The sequence below is a fragment of the Acomys minous genome (assembly GCF_964271855.1).
Source record: "Acomys minous genome assembly, chromosome: 18".
In the NCBI taxonomy this organism is placed as follows: domain Eukaryota; kingdom Metazoa; phylum Chordata; class Mammalia; order Rodentia; family Muridae; genus Acomys; species Acomys minous.
Window position 1 is genome coordinate 5,711,007 of NC_140501.1, and position 22,259 is coordinate 5,733,265.

Consider the following 22,259-nt stretch of genomic DNA (forward strand, 5'->3'; position numbering starts at 1 on the left):
ACATTGGTGACTGAGTGGGGAGACTGCCTCTGGAATGCTGTGTTTCTAGAATGTTCCCCAGTCATGGATGTAAGCCCTGCCCTCTGGTTCTGGTTCCATGTACAGAAAGACAGAGGGACATACAGAACTCGGCTCCCATCCTTTCTGTGCACACGAGGTTCGTTCAGGACAGGTTGTTGGCATTTTACATGTATGAAATCAAACATCCACGTGCCTTCCGCAGCTATAGACCACTGCGGCTCAGTCTGCTTCAGCAGGCTCTTCCGGCTCACAGAGCAGAACTTGTTCCCCTGAAGTGTAAATCGACATCTGGATGAAGCGCCATCCAAGTCACAGTCCTCACCCTGTAGGTTCCTGTCTGAAGAGGTTGTCGTGGGCTCACGCTGGGCTTCTCCTGTAGATGTGGCCCGTGTAAAATAAACAGTGATTTGCAGGTGCATTAGTGCAAGCCTAGCGCTTGCTGGACTAGCACAGTGCGTCTTTTACAAGTCATGCTGTATGAGGACCACCCTAAGGACCTCATTTTAATTTAACCAGCTCTTTAAGGGCCCTGTCTACAAATGTGGTTGCCTTCTGGGGTACTGGTGTAAAGACACTGAACTGTGCTTTTAAGACGAAGGAGACCTCCACACGATTGACAGTCACTCTCTCCCTGGTTGGAGCAGATGCTATTGGGGTGTCCCACTTCCTTTGTTCCCGCTGTGTCATGGTGCTGCCATTTCATCAGCCTGTGAACTCACCAGCTACAACCCCAAACTTACCAAGTCCTGACACCCTGGAGCTGTTTGGATAGGGCAAGAGGCGCTCAGCACGCATTGGTGTCACGTAAGAGCCGTCGACGCCTCTGCCGTTGAGAATCCATCTGCAGTACAGATAGATAAGGTCTGAAGTGCCAGCTGGACGCTTCACACTGTGGGAATCACACAAGATGGTAGACGTCCTGGGGCTGCGAAGTGTATACAGCATTTGCAGATGAAAACAAGTTGGAAGGGTCTTCAGGCCAAACTCTTTCCTCCCAGTGATACCGAGAGGCTCTTCTACACTGCGTTCGAGGTTATGTAATTAACGACTGTTTTTAATAAGCAGCCTAACAGATGATATGTGCCAAGGACACAAAATTTAAAAAAAAAATGTATATTTAACAAGCTTTTTACTCGTACATGTTCGTCAGAGTGTACACATGCGTGTGCTCATGGGTGCATCATGGGTATGCGCATATGGAGGCCAGAGGTCAAGCGCAGTATTGTTGGGAATGCTGTCCATCTCCTTTGAGATGGTCTCTCGTGTGGAGCTCACCAATCAGGCTCCCTGGACCGAGATTTCCTGCCTGCACCTCGCTAACGCTAGAGTCGCCAGTGTGTGCTGTACCACTCAGATTCTTACCGCAGTTAATGCAGCTTGAACTCAGGTTCTCCTGTGTCTGTGATGAGCACTGTACCCCCTCAACCACCCCCTACCCCCTAGCTCCACCCACCCACCCCACCCCACCCCACCCACCCTGTAACTTTATAAGTAAAAAGTAACTCCGAGGCCATTCTGGCTTTCCGTCTTACAGCTCCTCCCCCTGGATGGAGGTTTGCTGGCTTAATTCCTCATTATCCTCAGTTTCTCATGTTCCTTTCTGCTTTTTATTTGTCTGTTTTACAGGTAGCATTCCACTCTCTACATTATCGTTACCACTTTTCACTTCTGAATAATTTTTTTTTTCCAAAATCGCAGGATGTTTGCCGATGGGACATTGTTTCCAATGAGAAAGTCTATAATCTTTTTAGTTCTCTGTATCTCTGGTGTTTAAATTGATTTTTTTTAAGTGTGAGATTTGATAATCCATTGCTCGATAATCTAAAAAGAGGGCTCAGCCTCCAGTGTTGTCTAAGTTGGTAGTCCCACCAGGTGGAGTCTCAGGTTAGATCCTGCCTTCGCGCTGAAGAGCTGGAGGCCGTGAGAACCACTGTGAGTGAGCCAGAGCCCTTCTGGCTAGTGAGAGTAAACTGCCCGTCTTAAGCCAGAGTTCAACACACCAAGTGGTGCCTTATAAACGCGGTATAAATAAACGCCCCTCTTGTCCTCTGCCCACAAAGGGAAGGTTTTAGAAGGTTCTGTTCCCACTTGGAGGCCTGGTGGCTGGGTTAATGACTGACCTTCGCTTCAGCCCACACTAGAGAAACTGGGGACAGTCTAAGCAAAAGAAAGGAAAGGGAGAGAGAGATTCACCCACTCTGGGCTTGAGCCTTACAGCGGTGCCTCTTTTTGTCTCCTTTCCCCACATTCTGGTGGGGGCATCTCTACCATTTGTCACATGAAGAAATGGAGGCGGAGGAGCCCAGCTAAGGTTTCAGAGTTGCAGCCAGCAGGTGCTGGGACCCCAAGCTCCCGCTGTCTCTCAGCCTGCCTCCCAGAGTGCCCTAGTAACTCCGCTAACATTGTCTCAACAACAGCACCGGGGATTTTGCCAAGATCCTATCAGAGGGTCCAGGAAAGGGAGTCCAAGTCGAAGTGTCCCCACCTGCAGTGTTACTTTCCGGGCACTAAGGGGCTGCTTCTCTGAGCGGCCTGCATTAACACACCAAGCGCTTCTCTCGGTGTGTTCTCAGCCCGCAGTTTATAGCACCACCATTAGTTAGTTCCTGTGAGGTATGTCCTTGTTATCTGTTTGACAGCTGAGGCAGCCAGGATCCAGGATGGAGGGAGGGAGAGAGGTGTTGCGGTATCAGCTGCTGCCCAGGAGAAAGACAGAGACTGGTCCCTTTTAGCCTAAGCTGAGCCACAGCTTGAGGGCTCAGTAGAGAATGTCAGCCATCTTTCGGCTTCACCTCCTGTACTGTGAGTAGATGCCTTGAGGCTGGGAGTCTCGGACGAATAGTAGAGCATCTTGCCTAGCGTGCAGGAACCCCTGGATTCGGTCCCCAGCACCACATTGTTTTCTGTTTTTAGCACACGTAGTGATTGTGGCACATGCTATAAAAATCCCAACATTAGGAGGAGGAGGAGGAGGCAGGTGTTGATAATTTGAGATCATTCTCAGCTCTGATAAGTTCAAAGCCAAACTGAGATACTTGAAACTCTGTCTCCCAAAAAATAAAAAATTAAATTTAAAAAGAGATGCTGAGCCTCAGTCATGCCAGATTGAGACTGGCAATGTTTATAACAAATTATCTAGATTGTGTTATAAACATGGTAGAAGTCAAATCAGGGATTCTATATCCCTGAGATGGCTCTCAGCAAGGCATTCCCGATGGGAAAGCCAAGACCATTTTAGTTCATGTGCAGGGGTGTTTTGCCTGCACATATGTGTGCCCGCTATGTGCATGCAGTGCTCACAGAGTCCAGAAGAGGGCGTCAGATCCTCTGGAACTGGAGTTACCGGCAGACGTGAGCAGCCACGTGGGTGCTGGGAATGTGAAGAGTAAGTCGATGGAAAGTGTGTAAAATTTGAATATACGAACACACCAAAAAGAACAAGTCCTACTTTTGAAAGCATGTGTTGAGGAAATAGTCTCCATTTTATTGCAGTAGGAACCTTTCTTCCTAAGTGACGTTTCTTTTGTAAATTGAGTCTTCCATGCTTTGGTATTTAGAGAAGTTTGTAAGCAACCCAGGGGAGATACTCTTAACCTGGAAGCTGTCCTGGAGCATGTAAAGTCCGCTGATGCTACTGGTGCCTCTGTTGCTGGCACCCATGAATGCGTTTGCAGCTGGAATTGGTGAAGGGGACCCAGCTCGTGACACGCGCCCGTGCAGAGAGACCCTGCATTTTCTGTTTTAAAGGCTCAAACAAAACTTTTCACTTTCTTCTTTGAGGAAAAAAAAAATTACATTTGAAGTCCTTTTTCACCCAAACACATTTGGAGATAAGGGCTCACATGTCTTGACATTATTTCATTTTGTAATACGCATCTGTCAAGGAACCCAGATATGATACAGCCGCTAAAAACTGATGATTGCGGAACAGAGAGACATGACAGCATTTCATTTTCCTTATTTTCTGATTACACATTTATCAGAGAACCTGTATCTCTTCTATTTCAGCTTGGAATTGGCAGAATTCAGGAATTCAAAGGCTTGGCAAAGAACTGTCCTATTATTTGGTATCATCTTACATTTTAGAGAAGTCGCTTGGTCGGGTCATTGTCACAGCATTTGCTTTTCTTTTCATTATTGTGGTCCGCTATCCACAGATCACGTTGCTATAGGCCCCGCGACTGCCGTGCTGCACAAATTAAGTGCCGGGGTATTTCATCCATAGACGCCAGAGCCTCAATGCTTGTCACTCAGAGTTTGTAATGTATAGGGATTACAACGTGATATTAACATCCGAATCCATTGTGCTCGTTTTATGTGCGAAAATGAGAAACTTCAGTGCAGATGCCCGATTCCCTGTCCTCTTTGTCCCCCCTGTTTTTAATTTATCTCCAGGTTTTGAGTCAGTAAAATGATTTTGCTTATCAGTTTAATGTCGTGATAAAGCATATCCGTGAGTCACAGTGATCAGAAGTAAAGTGGATCTGCGAGCTGTGCGGCAGTTAGTCCTGCCACGCTGAGGGTTTCTGGCAAGGTGGTATTTCACGGAAGGTGTGCTTGCCTGGCCTTCTAATTGCGCCTCGGTGAGCGCTGTGATTTCCTGCATGGAGAAAAAGGCGTTGCCTCCCAGAGGAAGGCTGGGAAATGGTGCTCACGGTCTTCCTGTGCTTGCCTCTTGCCCACAGGTGTACTTCAGAAGGAACTACCCAGACATTACGTTCACCAGCCCTGCAGTTACCAACACCTCCAATGGACAGCCCTCGGCCTTAACGATTTTTGAAACAGCCTTGTGACTACCAAGAAATAGAGTCCGTCCCACCTGTTTCCTCCGAGGCCCCGCACTTCACAGACTACGACACACTTGGTTTCCACTCTGCCACAGATCCTTCACACACAAGATACTGGTGTCTTTGGATTTTTTTTTTTCCCCTCCAACTTCGTTCAGTGATTTCAGGTTTGGTTTGGTTTAAGCGTTCCAGCTGTTCTTTCCTAGCCCAGTTCCGAGGTGCAGTCCACCGACAACAGCTGTCTACCAGGTTTTGTGCCTTAACAGACTCAAGGGCCGAAGCCCATCCTTTTTCCAAGCTGTCACAGCGGTTTGCGTCTTCGTGTTGCCTTTAAACGTATGCCCTCCAGTGTATCAGGGATTCTTTGTACTTGAAGACTGTGTGACGTTGCCAGTTTGTCTCCCCACTTTCTTTGACATGGCTAGGGCCCATTACGTCCCCACAAAGGCCCCTGGCTAAAATAGTACAGGTCATCTTTACAGGCATAACAACAGCCGCCACAAACCACATAATTTAAGTAACATTGCAGGAGATGCTATCCCGCCGCCCACATATACACAGATATATATGGTTAACGTGTGGAAGGAGATTTATGTTGGAAAATAAAATTATGCTTTCTCAAAATGGCGGCCCTGGTTGGTGGTTGAAGAGGGCACATCAGTGCGCCTCCCAGTTAGATTCGTGTGCGCGGACTGCTCTTGCAGTGATGGCACTGTGACGTGTCCCCTGGAACGGAGACTCTCGGGTGCACAGTGCTAATCTCATTTGGCTTTTGTGAAATCCTTTTAAATTGACATGCAAAGGCTCTCCCCACCTCGTGAGAAACCTGAAAATGGTTGCGGTTGTCCCTGTAACCATGTGTCACCTGATCAGGATGTAAGCAGAAGCCTCTCTCTCTAGACCCCATCCAGATTTGTTTATTTCTTGACCACTAGTGGCAGGTCTTGGGGACCTTCTGATTAGTCAATCAACAAACCCCAACACTTCCCATGACCTGATATGTTTCATTTAACAACAGGTCTTAAATTCTTCTGGGTGGTGGTGGCAAAGGTACGTGTTGAGTTCCACTAAAGTAAAACTAAAGGTTTTTACTGTCACAGTTTAAAGTGGACTCTGCATGGCCTGTCACAGTAAACCACCCTCAAGCTACATATGTTAATATGTAGACACACTCACTTAGGTGCATATGTGTGTATGTGCGTATATCAACATTTTGTGTGTGAGTGTGTGTGTGTGTGTGTGTGTGTGTGTGTGTGTGTGTGTGTGTGTGTGTGAGGCTTTTGACTAGTTAACAGAACAAAGCCATTTTATAAAATGGAATCTCAAAAAGCACACACACACCAAACCGCCTGAACGCATGGAGCACAGTGACTGTTTGAGTCTTGGTCTTGAGGAATCTATAGTTAATGTAATAATGTACGTGTACATTTGTTTCTTGTTGGTAGTCATGGTTAATGTTTCAAGAGATTGAGATGCGACAGTGACCATAATAAGGTCTGTTTGAATATTTAGGAATGTCTTACATGTACATGTGTTTATGTGGTCTTCAGAGATTAAAGGCGGTCATAAAAATGCGTTGCTTCTTCATTTCTGTTTTTACACCATCATAGTACAAACCAAATTCAACTGAAAGAAGTGACAGTTTTTGTCTCCATTCAGAGATGAGTTCACTCTCTGAGGGACTATGAACTGACTCATGTCCTTGCTGGCGAAAGCCTGTGAGCCCCCGAGAGATCAGACGTGCCTCCCACCGCCACCCGCTCCTCTTGGCTGCCTGGGTATACCAGACAGTCCGAGTGGCTGGCGGCGTGGGTCACAGGCACCCTGACACTGTCGCTCCTGAAGTTGCCCGTAACCCTCCTTTCTAGAAGAGAAGCATTAGCTCTGACACCCCAGGTTTGAACAAGCATCCAGTGGTTACAGTTTTTGGGTTTGTTTTTGTTTTTTTAAGGTGGCTTTTCTCTCAAACTAACAGAAAGACCCTGTTGCTGCAGTTCTATCTGAAGCGCTGTTGAGTCTGGGTCCTCAGCACAGGTGACCTGGGCCAGCAACTTTACTGGGAACTTGTAAGATGTCGATTATTGTGGCCCGTCCACTCAGACATAAGAGAAGCGAGCCTGTGCTGTGGAGATCAGTGATCTACTTTGTGAAGCCTTCACGTTATTCAGCAAAAAGTCTCAGAGTGGATGCCATAGAACTGAGAAGGCCCCAAGGCTCCTTAGGAAAATGTCAGTCCGATTAGAGGTGAATAAAAGGCTTGAGCAGGCACCTCCCTGACGAGAACATCCCAATGGTGGCACTGGGAAGGCGCTCAAGAAGACAGTTTAACACCATGATTGCGGGTGAGGCAAAAACTAGATTATGCCTGGTGTGATGGCACATTGCCTTTAATCCCAGCACTAGGGAGGCAGAGGTAGGTGGATTGCTGTAAGTTTGAGGCCAGCCTGGTCTACAAAGCGAGTCCAGGACAGCCAAGTCTATACAAAGACCCTGTCTCAAAAAACAAAGCAAAACAAAACAAAATGTTAAATGCCGATGAAACAACAGGAATACTCCTATAACACTACATGAACTTATTTATCAAAAGACAAACAAAAATGCCTACAACACTTTGGGCCAGTGACATGGTTCAGAGGATAAAGGCACTTGCCACCAGGCTTGACAATTTGAGTTTGTTTCCTGGAACTGACATGATGAGGAGAGAACCAACTCCTGAAATGTGCCCCCTAACCTCCAACTACATGTGCACACACATACACAAAGCACATGCAGGTAGGTGGATATTTCTAGAAAGCCATCTTGATGACACTCGCTCAAGCACCAGGCCCTGTGATCTGTCCCTCTCCAGGGGGCATACACATGCACTGAAATGTGTTCAAGGATGTCATTAGGAATATAACTCCAAGTATTTCAGCCAAAAAAAAAAAAAAAAAAAAAACCACAGCGGGGTTCTCAGCAACACCAGATTGTCAGGTGCAGAGTGCAGCCATGAAAGAACAGTTACAGGCACAAGACAAGAGTTTTACAAACCTAGTCTCGTTTCAAAGATGTCTGACCCCAAAAGACTTGCTCCACTGATACAAAATTTAAAAGATGGTTAGAACGGCGCTGTGGTGAACAGATTCTTGGTGGCCTGTATTTTAGGGAGCTAAAGCAAAGGGAGCCGTTAGGGGATGGAGAGTTGGCTCGGAGGCTGAGTGCTGCACAGGCACCCAGGCACCACACCACACGGCAGCTCACAACCGTCTGCAATCCCAGTTCCAGGGGAATCCAGCACATAATAAAACAAACAAACAAGGGGATTTTAGGGTACTTCGATGACCCCACCACCACCATGTATGTTGGGGTGGCTGGGCTGGGTAGTGTTTAGAGCACTCATCGGGCCTTTCGAGGTGTCTGTAGCTTTAGTGTGTAACACTTCACAGTGAGTCACTCTTACCCTTTATCTCTCAGAATCTCTGTGTAAAAGCTTAGTCTTCAGACAGAGAAACATGGCCTGAGCGCAGTAAAAGACCCGTCTGCAGCTGGGAAGTTATGTCTGCTGAGTTCTTAAAATGCAGGGATGACGCCGGGCGTGGTGGCGCACGCCTTTAATCCCAGCACTCGGGAGGCAGAGGCGGGCGGATCGCTGTGAGTTCGAGGCCAGCCTGGTCTACAAAGTGAGTCCAGGACAGCCAAGGTTATACAGAGAGACTCTGTCTCGAAAAACCAAAAAAAAAATAAAAAAATAAAAAAATAAAAATAAAATAAAATGCAGGGATGTTCTGGGCTTATCTTATAGCCTGGAGCAAGCATGTGTAGCTCTTGGTCTGTGAGAAGCCAAGGTCTGCGTTTGCCCTGACTGATGCGTTACATGTGTTCTACCAGGCATGCTAACATGCTAAGCCCTAACTGATGTGTTACATGTGTTCTATAGGGCATGCTAACATGCTAACACTGACTGATGTGTTACATGTGTTCTACCAGGCATGCTAACATGCTAAACCCTAACTGATGTGTTACATGTGTGCTATAGGGCATGCTAACATGCTAACCCTGACTGATGTGTTACATGTGTTCTAAAAGGCATGCTAACATGCTAACCCTGACTGATGTGTTACATGTGTTCTAAAAGGCATACTAATATGCTAAACCCTGACTGATGTGTTACATGTATTCTAAAGGGCATACTAATATGCTAAACCCTGACTGATGTGTTACATGTGTTCTAAAAGGCATGCTAACATGCTAACCCTGACTGATGTGTTACATGTGTTCTAAAAGGCATACTAATATGCTAAACCCTGACTGATGTGTTACATGTGTTCTAAAGGGCATACTAATATCCTAAATCCTGACTGATGTGTTACATGTGTTCTAAAGGGCATGCTAACATGCTAAACCCTAACTGATGTGTTACATGTGTTCTAAAAGGCATGCTAATATGCTAACCCTGGCTGATGTGTTACATGTGTTCTAAAAGGCATACTAACATGCTAAACACTGACTGATGTGACCCTGGCTGATGTGTTACATGTGTTCTAAAAGGCATACTAACATGCTAAACACTGACTGATGTGTTACATGTGTTCTAAAGGGCATGCTAACATGCTAAACACTGACTGATGTGTTACATGTGTTGTAAAAGGCATGCTAACATGCTAACACTAACTGATGTGTTACATGTGTTCTAAAGGGCATGCTAACATGCTAACACTAACTGATGTGTTACATGTATTCTACAGGGCATGCTAACATGCTAACACTAACTGATGTGTTACATGTGTTCTACAGGGCATGCTAACATGCTAACCATATGAGCAGAAGATTTTTAACCCAGGGTTTAATCACATCCATGTGCACGGCTCCTGCTTCCCCCATTTCATCTTCCAGGATGTAGAAATAAATATTTGGGGTATGGCTATAATAATAATTCTCTAATAAAAATCCTCCCCGAGGACCAGTTCTTTGGTCCAGGTTGCAGGCTGGCTTGTGGAATGAAAAGTAAGATGGATTCTAGTGTTTGGGGTGCTTATTGGTAAGAGCAGAGGTGGCCCTTGGGATGCACAGAATAGTTGGGCCTTTATACTTTCATCAGTCATCATGTGTGGCTGTCCCCTTGAGCCACAAAATGACAGATGTTTGCTGAGTGAACAGCAAGAACTGGCCTTTAAACTTCATAACTCTTGAGTTTTAAAGGGGTAGCCTATGGTAACAGACTACTAGTGTGGAGGTCAGTAACGCAGGCCAGGGGGTAGCGGTTCTCCGTGTGTCAGTGTAATAGCTCAGGATTACAGAGGAATTTACTGCCGAGAGGGAGAGGTTTCAGAAACTGGGTGCCAGGGCAATGAACTGGGACTGTCCTTGAAAAGGGGGGATATGGTCACCTTGTGGCCATATATGGCAGCCACATGTTTAAGTCTCTGGACATTTCCAGCTCCATCTATAGAATGGACCGAAGTCCTGCCCTTTATTATTTGTCTTTGGTTGGATGACTGAGGGACTAAGCTCCCAGGGAAACACAGAAGACAAGAGATCAGAGGTAAATGCATTACCCATGGATAGGGAGAGGGGTCTCCTCCTAAAGATAGGTGTGGGCACTCCAAATCCATGGCCCCCTCGTGTGTTGGATGCCTGGGTTTGAATTGGAGCTCTGCCTGCTGCCTGTACTCCCTGTGTGTGCCCTCCGTTTCTGTAACATTGGGGGGAGGACAGTGGCTTTCTCAGAGGACAGTTAGAAAGACTGGAATGTAAGCTGCTCAGCAATAGTGATGCTCAAAATGTCACCTACAGCCAACACACTTTGTATAGACAGTCCACAATACTGGTGTAGGAAATTCAGCCTTTGACATTACAAAGACAGCCCAACTCATGATGAACAGACCCCTTTTTCTGTTAGTAAGGGCTCTCTAGAGGGACAGGGACAACGGAATGAGTATATAGGATAAAGGGGCTGTTAGATTGAAGTCCACTGAAGAGCTTGGGCCAGCCAGCAGTGTCCAGCAGCATGCCAGAGAGGCTGAGACTCCAGTAGGTTCTTGATCCACAAAGCAGGATGCTCTGCACTCTCAATCTGGAGCTACAGGCGCTGGTCTTCAGTCCGTATTGGAACCTGAAGGACTGAGCCTAGGGTCAGCAAGGAGGGCAGCAGCAACAAAGCAACACTCCACGCCCAAGAAGCAAGGACCAGCAGGCAGGCACATGGCAAGGCTTTTCCCTCATGCACTTTATATCGGGGCTGCTGCAGAGGGCGCTGTCAATTCTGGGGGAGGCCCTTCTCCATCAGTGATCCTTTCTGGGGATGTCCTGCAAGGCTCTCCCGGAGGTGTCTCTCCCCGTTGATTCCAGATCTGATCAAGTTGATCGTCAAAAGTATCCATCAAGGGGCTGGAGAGACAGCTCAGTGGTTAAGAACAACTGTTCCGCAGAGGGTTCCTCTGCCTTGTTCTGCGTTGGTTCCCAGCACCCACATCAGGTCGCTCACAGCGACCTAAAACTCTAGTTCCAGCGGATACGTTGCTCGCTTCTGATCGCCGGGGGTACCAGGCATGCATGCGCTGCACGTAAATATATGCAGGCAATACACACATGTTCACACACACACACACACACACACACACACACACACACACACACACACAGTCACACATAAATCCTAAAAAAGATTATCTACCATGAGGGACCTAGAGACAAATTTTAACTTGAATTGCGTTTTCCGTGGTACAAACTACATCCAAGCCATGGCTGGTAGACCACCTGTCAGCTTACAGTGCATCCCAAATTTAAAATAATTCAAGTGAAAATGTATTATTAGTCCCAGATCATCGCAAAGCATAGCTTTAGGTTAAAATCTGGTATAGAGTGAAACCTACATCTTTATTAACCTGGGGGACGTTATATTATGTTGGCCACACTTAAAACTAAACCCCAGGCTTTCAAAATGCTCCATTCTTCACTGGTCATGTTCTCTAATAGAAATAAAAATTTGTAGTGCTGATAATGCTAATTAAGGATTTAAAAAATCTAAAATGCTATTATAACAACTATACAATGTATGTATATGTTTATATTCATTATATTCCTGAATCAGCAGCATGATCTTAGCTGAAGATCAAGCTGAGGACACAGCGGGCACTGTGAGAGTTTATGTGCAGGCTGTCGATCTTTCTTTAAAACTAGAAAGATTTTTTTGGTTAAGTAGGTTGTCATCTTTTAGATTTAATGTCCTGAGAAGAACAATCTCCTTTTTAAATTAAAACAGTGGTTTGCTGAAAGCCATAATTTGTTGATTTGAATTTAGAGCTCAAAACCTAATAGGAGCTGGAGAGATGGCTCAGCGGTGCTTTGCGGCGGGCCTGGACTCAGTCCCAGCGTCCACACTGGACAGCATACAGCCACCTTCACCTCAGCTTTAGAAGTTCCAGTGTTCTCTCCTGGCCCTTTGGGATCCAGGCTCACGCATGGTACACATACACATATGTGAACACTAACACGTTAAATTTTTAAAAAGTGACTCCCACCTTCGTTCTGTGGCCCAGTTCACTGTGTGGGTCAACACTGAAGACCTTTCTATAAGAAAAACCAAGATCAAGATCCAGACAGGATCACTGGGTTCCAGCAGCTCCCCAGGAGGTCCTGCCTAAACTCAGGGCTCCACTTGGCAGCCATCTTCACAAAGCCAGCTGGGTAAATCACAGTGACCCATCGCGACAGATAAGAGGGGATTGATTACTGTAAAATCAGTGTTTGATTCAGAAGTTAATCATAGTAATTTGGGGAGACAATCACATAAGAAACATGTAAGATTAAATTTTGCAGATGATATTGACAAAAAAAAAAACTAAAATGAGTCCATGTGAGGTAGTGTTTATATCGTGTCAGGAATGTTTTAAGTAAGGTAGGGGAGGCCGCAGAAGGTTAAGATTTTTTTTTTTTAGTTTTGTTTATAATAATCACTTAAAATTATTTATCCACACTAATTCCAGTTAGATTGGGGGCATGGGTGTGTGGGTACATGGACTGATGGAAGTTTTTTGTGACAGCATGACAACTAGCAAGAATAGAAGGTTTGACAGAAAAGTACCTGGGGATACACCGTTGTCACCAGCAACCCAAACCGGTCCAGCACTGGGTTTGCTAAGGGAACCTAGAAACAACGTACACTCCTGCACGGAAGCGGGGAGATTTATGTTTGCCATAGCAAATCAGGCAGGCACCGTCCCAGCCACACAGCCAGGTCTGTCCTAAGGAAGCCAGCTAAAGTTAGCCTTAGCAGGGCCAGCCAACATGGTTTCTCCTGCTGTGAGCAGTAGTGGTTATGCCTTCTCACTGCTGTGACCGCCTGCCAAGCATGGCCTGAGGCCTTCAGCGGTCCAACTAACTGTAACCGAGGAAGTTCTACAAGACACCGGCCTGTGCACCTTAAAACTGTCTTTAGCCATCAAAGGTTGCCGACTTGTACCAATTTAAGTGGTAACTTTAGAGACAGGGAAATTAATACACTGTGATCCTGGATTAAAAACAACAACAGTAAAGACAGTAGTGACAGGTGGTGACATCAGGGCAAAAGCTGTACAGTTGCTAGTAGAGTTTTACCAGTGCTGAAGCTCCTGAATTTCTTCGTATGACATGCTATGTGAGAAAATAGCCATAGGAAATGCACACTGGTGTGTTTAGCAGGAAGACCGATGGCTTCCGCAGCTTATCCTCCAGTGGGTAAGCAAACATGATCACGTATGTGTGTATGTGCATACACACAGTATACACATCTCATATGTATAGTATTTGCCGCTTTGTACATGCTAACACAACCACTGTGATTTCATGTGTGCTGCCACCTTGATGTGCCCAGAAGATGGGCTGTCCTTGGAGTCCTCCACCACCTCAAGCTTTTACACTCTTTCCATGCCTCTTCCACGATGCCTGGGCCTTGGGTGATGGTGCGGTCATGTGCTCCCTTTAGGGCGGGGCACTCTGCACTGACCAGTTGTGGGCCTGTGTATTAATCACCATCTACTGCAGGTAGATGCTCCTCAGATGTGGGTTGAGCAACCCATTGACCTTTGGATATCGTGATAAGCTATTAGAGGTCTGTTTAGTATTATGTTTATTTAAGAGCATAAAAGTAGCAGATTTTCCCCTATGGCCTATGACCTGTCCAGCCATAGGTTCTTCGGTGCTTTCTAAATACAAAGGCTAATGTTTAGTTCTTTTCATCACCTTTCTTGGTCACCTGGTCAGCCCGTCAGACTCCCCTGGTAATGGGCTGTATAAGGAAGAAACATCACTGTGTTGTTGCTACTTTTATATGTTGCAACCAAGCCAGTTATGCAAGCACTGAGGTTAAAGGCTGAGTCCAGGCTTCCATGATTCCAAATAGGAAACAATTTCTAAGAAAGATCACCTCGGGGATTTGAAATCGTACTAGAAAACACACTGAGATGTCTGACTTGACAAACAGAGTTGACACCTCTGGTTGCTGTAAAGCCCTCCTGAAATCTGAAGGGTGTTTGTTGCTCCTCTTAAACTTATTTCCAATTTTTCTTCCTTACTGTTTTATATACAAACACAAGGGAACTGTATTCTCCAATTTGCAAGGATTAAAACAGAAAGCAGTATCTCTTGGCAGGAATACAGCAAACCAGCACTTTCAAATTAAGTCAGGCCTGCCGGCACATGCTTTAATTGCAGCACTTGGGAAGTAGAGACTTGCGGCTATCTATGCGCACAGCACAGTGAGTTCTAGGCTGACTAAGACTATACATAGTGAGACCCTATCTCAAGAAGCAACTAAATAACAATAAACAAACAAAAACCAACAACATGCTGGAAAAGTTGTGGAAGGCAGAAGGAGAGAAAGGATTCCCTGCAAGTTGCCCTTTGACCTCCACACATGGGCCTTAGTTTGCGAGGGCCGCAAACACTTACAAATAAAGAAGTGTAATAACCACAGGGCTACCTGGCCTAGAGAGGTGCCTCAGCGGTTAAAGGCACATGCTGCTCCTGCAGAACGCCTGAGTCGGGTTCCTAGTACTTATGTCCAATGCTTACAACTGCTCCAGGGGATCTGTTGCGCTCTTCTGAGCTGCACAGGCACTGCACTCCACACACACACCCACGTATAGGCAAATGTGTAGACACCAATTAAAAATAAGCTTTAAAAAATATCATTGCTGGTTTCCGTTGTGGCTTGTCCAACAATGACCACTTCCCCTTGGTGGGGAGGCCTGGTGGCACTCAAAGAAAGAATAAGCAGGCTACCAAGATGAGACTTGATAGCCTGTGACCAGATAGTGGGGGAGGAGGTCCCCCTCGGTCTTAGACCTAGGAGAGGGCAATAGGGTGAAAGCGGGAGGGAGGGAGGAATGGGAGGATACCAGTGATGAGATAACAATTGAGTTGTAATCTGAATTAATTAATAAAATCAAAACAACACCAAAAGAAAAAGAAAAGAAAAGAAAAGAAAAGAAATAATTGCTAAAGAATTACCAGCAGTGAACACAACCTATTTGATGTTGGTGCACCATCATAGTAGCCCCAGTAATGGCCTATTCCTTATCAGTCATTGATGAAATAAATAACAACTAGACAATGGATGGAGACTTGTTGCCACACGCCTTTGGGGGAGGTTCCTAAGAGCCCTTCTCAGGCAGAGGGAAGTGATGAGGCAGATTTTCCTGGGAAACATGGTGTCTCCCCAGATCAAAACCATGCTGGGCTTCTTGTTTACATGTGTGGGGGCACCTCCCCCCAAACTGCGAGTGACAAACACAATAGACAAATAGGAGTGAGCCTGACACAATAGGCTCACTTTGGTGGAGTTTGGACTTTCAAGATGTTCTCAAGTTACCTCGGTTGCTGGGGTGAGGACTACACCAACTGGCCTTCCTGGCCTCACAGGGACCATAGCCAGAAGACGGGATAGCTGTCCATAGATGTAGCTCTTTAAAAATATTAACGTTGTCATTAGCTTATACTAAAGTATGCATAATAATGGGTTTCAGTCTGACATTTTCATGTATTTTGATCATATTCAACCTCAGTTACCCTCTCTTTTCAAAAACTGACTATGTGAATTTGCTGTTTTCTCATTTTTTTTTCACTTATATATTTACAATGCTGGGAATCAGACTCAGGGCCTCATGCATCCCCATTAAGCACCTCAGCACTGTGACTTTTTAATTGTGTCTATTTATGGGGAGGCGGTATATGTAGATCGTATACAATGATGAGATCAGTGTAACAAGTGTCTCTATCATTGGTCCGTCCCCCATTTTTATGGTGAAAAATGTACATTTAGATTTCTCTGGCAAGACTTTAGATGGCGCCAAGTTTGTTAGAGCAACCTGGTGCTAAACTGTTAAGAAAGCTACCTGCTTCTGCCTCCTGAGTGCTGAGATTGCCACTGTACCCAATTCAACTATCTATGAAATTTTCTTTAATTGACTTGTTAGAAACTTACATCATCTCCCTTTTTATTTTTCAGCACTGGGGATAAAACCAAGGGCCTCAGTGCTAGGGAAGTGCTCTGCCACTGAGCAATCTCCCCAGCCCATATACCTTTAACTAATTAGAGGATTTGAAGTTGAAATGTGCCATCCTGGTGGCTCATGCCTGTGACCCTAACTCTTGGAAAGTGGAGGTACTGGAGGACCCGCTGTAGTTCAGTGTTAGCCTCAGTTACACAGTGAGTTTCAGGCAAGCCTGGGGTTTGAGACTCTCATGTTCTCATTACAAACAAACAAGTAAAATTGTAATTTTTATGGGCTGGAGAAAAGTGCTTCCTGCTCTCCATCAGTGGGGCATGGACTGTGCCTTCATGCCTGTGTCTGCTAGGTCTGTAATATGGCCTTGATCTCCATGGGGACAGTGCTGTCATCTGTCTTCTTCATGGTAGACTCAGGGGTCCGGAGGACTTGCCGCTGGAGCAGTAATCAGGCTTGTTTCTCCTGGGGACAGGTCATGTGGGTCCTCTTTCCTCTGGAATCGCTATTGGTCCTTTTCGACTTCATCTCTGGGAGAGAAGGGCACTCTCTTCACTTTTGGTACCCGTGTCACATAAAGGCCAGTTCTCTTTCTCACTCTTACCCCCACTTCTCCAGCTTCGTGGGTTTCCTGACGGCTGGTCTTCAGATGCAGAGAGAGCGCTTTTGAGAGAGAAGGTCCTTGTGGCTGTCAGCCATTCCTAATAAAGACAACTCACTCACGTCATTCCTCACAGGAGTCTCTTCTTCAGGGATGATTTTTGAGTTGGCACACCACAAAAACTGCCCATGTGGTGTGTTTGGAGAGGTCTTGGGGCCCTCAAGATAAAACAACCCATGCTGATGCTAAAGAAGTCATCGCTGTCCACTCATGCGGATGTCTGGTGTGTTTGAGTTCCTTTTTAAAAAAAATTATTATGAGTATTTCGTTGGCATGTGCACCATGTGTGTGCAGTACCGGCAGAGGCCAGGAGAGGGTATCATGCCCTAGGGCTAGAGCTACAGATGGCTGGTGAGCCCCCATGTGGGTGCTGGGGGCTCAACACTCTAGAAGATCAGCAAGTGTTCTTAACTGCTCAGCTGTCTCTCCAGCCCCTTGAGTACCTTTTCAAAAGCAAGAAACTGAAGTCTTTTTGGAGGGGGGAGAGTAAGGGCAGGGGTTTGAGACAGGGTTTTTCTGTGTAGCCTTGGCTGTCCTGGACTCACCTTGTAGACCAGGCTGGTCTTGAACCTCTGCCTCTGCCTCCTGAGTGCTGGGATTAAAGGTATGTGCCACCACGCCCGGTTTAAGAGACAGAATTCTTCTGAAGACAAAAACCATAAAGTTGCCAATCCTTCAGTGTGAGAGAGTTTATCAAGTGCTTTCTGGTGGAAGCAGCGACAGATGCCACACATTGTTTGAGAGAGTAGGTGTTGCTGACCCATCCCTGGAAGACCTGATGTGATTCATCACCAACAAAGCAACTTCAATAACCAGATTTCATAACATCAAATCACAAGAAGGAAGTTGCCAGTCACCCTGAAAGATTTATAGATAAGACATGAGCGGCTGAATTGGCCTGTACCTTTCACCACCAACTACATATATTTAAGCACCATCCACCTGCCCAGCTTGTCTATTAATCCAAATAATCTCTCAGATCCATCCTGGATGAGAGCTGAAGAAAGATGGTGAGGATTGGAACAGGGAGCCACCGTCTGGGAGAGAAGGAGGTGTAGAGAAGTGAGCTTCCTGATAAAGACAGGGTTGCCTGCTTAAGTGCCCAAGGAGGTTTGAGCATAGCCAGGCCTCACTCAGCAGAGGCGGGCTAGACATGGTGTCTGGACCATAATGGAGGAATAATCAATGCTGGTTGAAAAAAAAATGAATGGCTTTCATACTGAGTGTTAGCAGAACAAGTTCAACTCTGTTTGTTCGAGAAGCTAATCCTTCTTTTAAGCAAACAACTGTCACCAACATCTCAACATAAAAAAATTACATACATGTATAATAAATTATAAAGATAAAATTATATATATATCAGATGTTGTTTAAACTTTTAGATGACTGACTAAAGATTATATATTTAAGTATCTAAGAACGCTACATTACATTGATTCTCTCCTGCTGAATTTTCTCTTTTAACTTAGGACGCGTCTGCTAACTGCAGGGCCCAGCCCTAACATTTTCTAGCCCAAGGCGAGAATGTGGTTAGCAGCCTCCAATCATGAGTCTACTTAGGTAAATCTATAAACCAGTTCAATGAAGCACTACAACCAATATGTGTTAGCCGCCCACTGCAAAACTCCCGCCCTACTCTCTGGGATTCCTGCTTCTGTTTTAGAATTCCTTTTTAAAATGTTAAGTTCCCGAACCTGCCGTTTTTAGTTTGAAATAGGGAGGCATGTGAGAGAGCCCCACAGCCTTGCCCAGGAGGGCTTCGTGTACACAAAGATACTCCAAATGACACAAGCAAAGTCTGGCCACTCCTTCTACCCTCACAAATGGCTCAGCCCCTGGGGGACTCGCACTAGTGGTATTGCCTTATGCTGCACCCTTGCAAGCATGGACTCGGGCAGGAGGCGCACACAGGTGTTGGAAGGAGGCTGGCACCATTTGGGCAGGGTCCTTTATGGTTCCTATGTACCCTGCCCGATTTAGAGCACTGCTCTTGGAACTTGAATGCACCCCCTACCTGCCTGACAGAGGCCGGAGCGAGGCATGTGAGCTTGTATTTCCAAGCTGCCAAGCAAAGCCGATGCTCTCGCGGTTTGTGGGTCACACTTAGACAGCGAGAGTCCGTAAGGACGAAACCCTAGATGGGTGTGTGTTCTTCCTGTTCTCCGGGGGCTCAGAAACCCCACACCAGGCCAACCGGCACGAACCCAGGAAAGCTAACTAGGGTCCTCTAAAACAGCCGGGCTCAGAGCAGAGGGCCCCTGTCAGGGTCAGGGTCACAGGTGGGTTCTAGGCCCATCCTTGCTGCTATCCCCCTGTGCCAGCTCACTCTGTTCCCACACTGCCGGGCTCCGAGTCTCCGAGTCTCCTCCGCCCCGCTCTGCTACGACTGTCATCCTTTGATCTCCCACCCACTCTCCCCAAAGTCAAGTTTCTCTTGGCTCCCGACTCGGCCGCTCCTCCCACTCCTTCCCACACTTTTCTCTTGCGACACAAAACAAATGTAAAATAACATTTCAAAAATATTAAAAATCGATGCTGATGAAATCGTGGTTTTGTTTTCTTGGAATGGGAAGCTGCAGTGACAACAATCGCAGATACCGCCTGGCCCGCGCTGAACCATTGTTTCTGGGCAGACTCCTATCTGTTCACTCACGACCTGAAATCAGGTTTTCCTAACAGAAAAACGTTTGCTGGATTAGTTAGGGCAGACTAAGTTTTTCTCCCATATTTTTATTTTGACAAGACTGTGAAAACTGTTATCTCCTCATCTAAAGGAATCAAACAGGCTGCTAAAAATAACCCTCGCGAGCTCTTTTATTACAAACGAGGGAACAACACCTCCTCCCAGCTTGTGGCTCTGATCAGCTTAATCCTTCAATTTCGCTGCAAGTGTTTGCACGGCTTTGGGGTTCTTTTCTTTCCAAGGCCGGCTTGCTCTGTTTGGCAGAGTTATTTGAACAGGTGGCTTTGCACACCCTATGCTAATGGAGGCTTTTGTCTTCCTTCACTCAGCAGAGGGAGCCGTTCAAGAAAGAAACGGTTCTTTGAAGCTAAACTATTCACACCTGTTTGATTTTCGCCACTAGAATCACAATTCCAAGCCAGGCAGAACTTCCTAACTGGACACAAGAAGAGATGCGGAGTCCTTTGCTTCTTTTAGAGTACGACACAAGCATCTCCAAGAACCACTTTTGTTGTTTAGGGCCAAGCCATCCTCTGGCTTCCGCCAGGCAGCGAGTCGGCATTACGGAGAGTTTAGGGGTGCCTCGTTGATGAAGAGTCCGGCGCGAAGCTTCAGGAGGACTCCTCAGAGCTAGTTCACCGGCTTGAGCCCATTTCCCCGACCCCTTCACCCGGGGACACGAACTGTGGGCGCTCCCGGCAGGGAGCGTGCGCGCGAGCTCGGGGCTGCGCTTGGCGCGCGATCACAGCGGGCCCCCGGGGGCGGCCCGCGCGCTCCCTGGCTGCAGATCACAGGTGCCGCCCTCGGCCGGCCTGCGCGGGAGCCCGCCTGCTCCCTGGCGCGCGATCACAGGCCAGGGCTCCGCACCCCGAGGGCTGGGAGGTGGCATTACAGCGCTCTCGGTGAGCAGAGCAATGGCTGGCGCGTTCCCACGGGGAGGCCGAGGACCAAAAGCACGGACTTGTGCTAACTCCCCTGAAAAATGTCCTCCACGAGTGACAAGGTGGCGCCAGCAAGGGAGGCTAGTGGGTCTTCCGCCCCTAAAGCGGCTTTGTAGACTCCAGGTTAACAGCTTTCAAAGATGCTTTTCACAACATGCATTTCCCAAACATTCTTATTAACCTCAAAACAACGGGGTTGGGGGAGGGGGTTTGGGGGTGGTGGGGTGGGGATGGTGGGGATGGGGATGGGGGGGGGATGGAGGTGGGGGAGTGGGGGTCACGGTGGGGGAAATCAGCATATCATTATAAGAAACTGCATCTGATCAAATGCATTACTAAAGTCTGTTGTTTTGGTTTGGTTTTTGGTTTTTTTGAGACAGGGTCTCTCTATGTAGTCTTCACTGTCCTGAACTCACTTGGTAGACCAGGCTGGCCTCGAACTCACAGTGATCCACATGCCTCTGCCTCCCGATTGCTGGGATTAAAGGCGTGCGCCACCACTTGATTTGGAGTGTGTACTGTGTGACAAAAGGAGGGTTTGTCTGGGCTCACAGCTCAAGGCACAGACCACCACGCCAGGGAAGGCTCCGTGGAAGGAATGTGATTCCAACTGGTCACACTGCTGTCACTGCCACGAAGCAAGAGCAGTGAATGCTGCTCTTCAGCCCCTTTCTCTTGGTGACTCAGTACAGGACTCCAGCCTGCTGGAGTGCTAACCTAATCTAAGTTTCCCCCTTACAGATATACCCGGAGTTTTATCTTCAAGGAGATTCTAGACCTCGTCGAGTTAACTACATTGACTACCATGATGTGCTTATCTGTAGAGAATAGATGTTATGGCAAACAAAATTCACTAATTATAAATGTCTAGGCTGATAAGCTTTCAAATGTACACAGTCATATGACCCTACCACAATCAAGATGGGTGACACTTCTGTCTCCATTGACATTTTCCTAGTGTTTTTAAAGTCAATCTGCTTCTTGAATTGCCAGTCTTTCGCAACTAATTATCAGGTGTCATCCAGAAATTCTTGTCATAGACTATGGTATAAATGTAAAAATATGGTTTGTAGTCCTTGGGAGTCCCTCTTCTTTCACTTAGAAAAGAGGCTTTGTAAGGCAAGTGTCTTGTGACATTACAGTTTGTAGGCTCCTGGGTGGCCGCCTGCGGTATGGATGTATGGAAAATGATTTAACAGTTCACCAGTTAGTTAGTGGGTACCTAGGTTGGGCAATGGGCTTGAAGATGGGTCCACATTTACAACCTTAAATATTCCCTTACATAGCAAAAGGTATGTTTGCTGAGGAGCTTAGGAGAGGCCAGGCTTCCCAGGGTCAGCTATAAAGGCCAGAGAGGCAGGGACAGGTGAGAGAGAGGCACTTAGCTCAAAAGGAGACATAGTTGGAGGAGGACGAGGAGTGCTCAGAGCCTCAGGGAATGGACAGACAACTCCAGAAGACAGGCTCTGCTCACGTCTTGCATTTGAATTACTACCCTCCAAAACTGTAGGATACACTCTGTTATTTCACACATTGACAAACCCCTCCACTCTCCAGACTCTTTCTCACTGGCTTTGGCTCTTGACAGTCTTTTTACTTTCAGACATTCTAATGAGTGTACAGCAGCATCTCACTTGGTTTTAATGCGTGTTTGCTTGAAAGACACCGGACATCTTCACACATACGTATTGGCTGCATCAATTT

General features: G+C 46.6%; 1 protein-coding gene across 2 annotated transcripts in view; it reads left to right on the forward strand.

Annotated features, from left to right (window-relative positions):
* Window positions 1-6,382, forward strand: part of ABCC4 (ATP binding cassette subfamily C member 4 (PEL blood group)) — a 194,927-nt gene extending 188,545 nt beyond the window's left edge. For both annotated transcript variants that reach the window (XM_084768221.1, XM_084768222.1), the window contains one exon: window positions 4,707-6,382. In XM_084768221.1, coding sequence (XP_084624347.1) covers window positions 4,707-4,814 — 108 coding nt within the window. In that variant the 3' untranslated portion in view covers window positions 4,815-6,382. The remainder of the gene's footprint in view (window positions 1-4,706) is intronic.
* The last annotated feature ends 15,877 nt before the right edge of the window (window positions 6,383-22,259 follow it).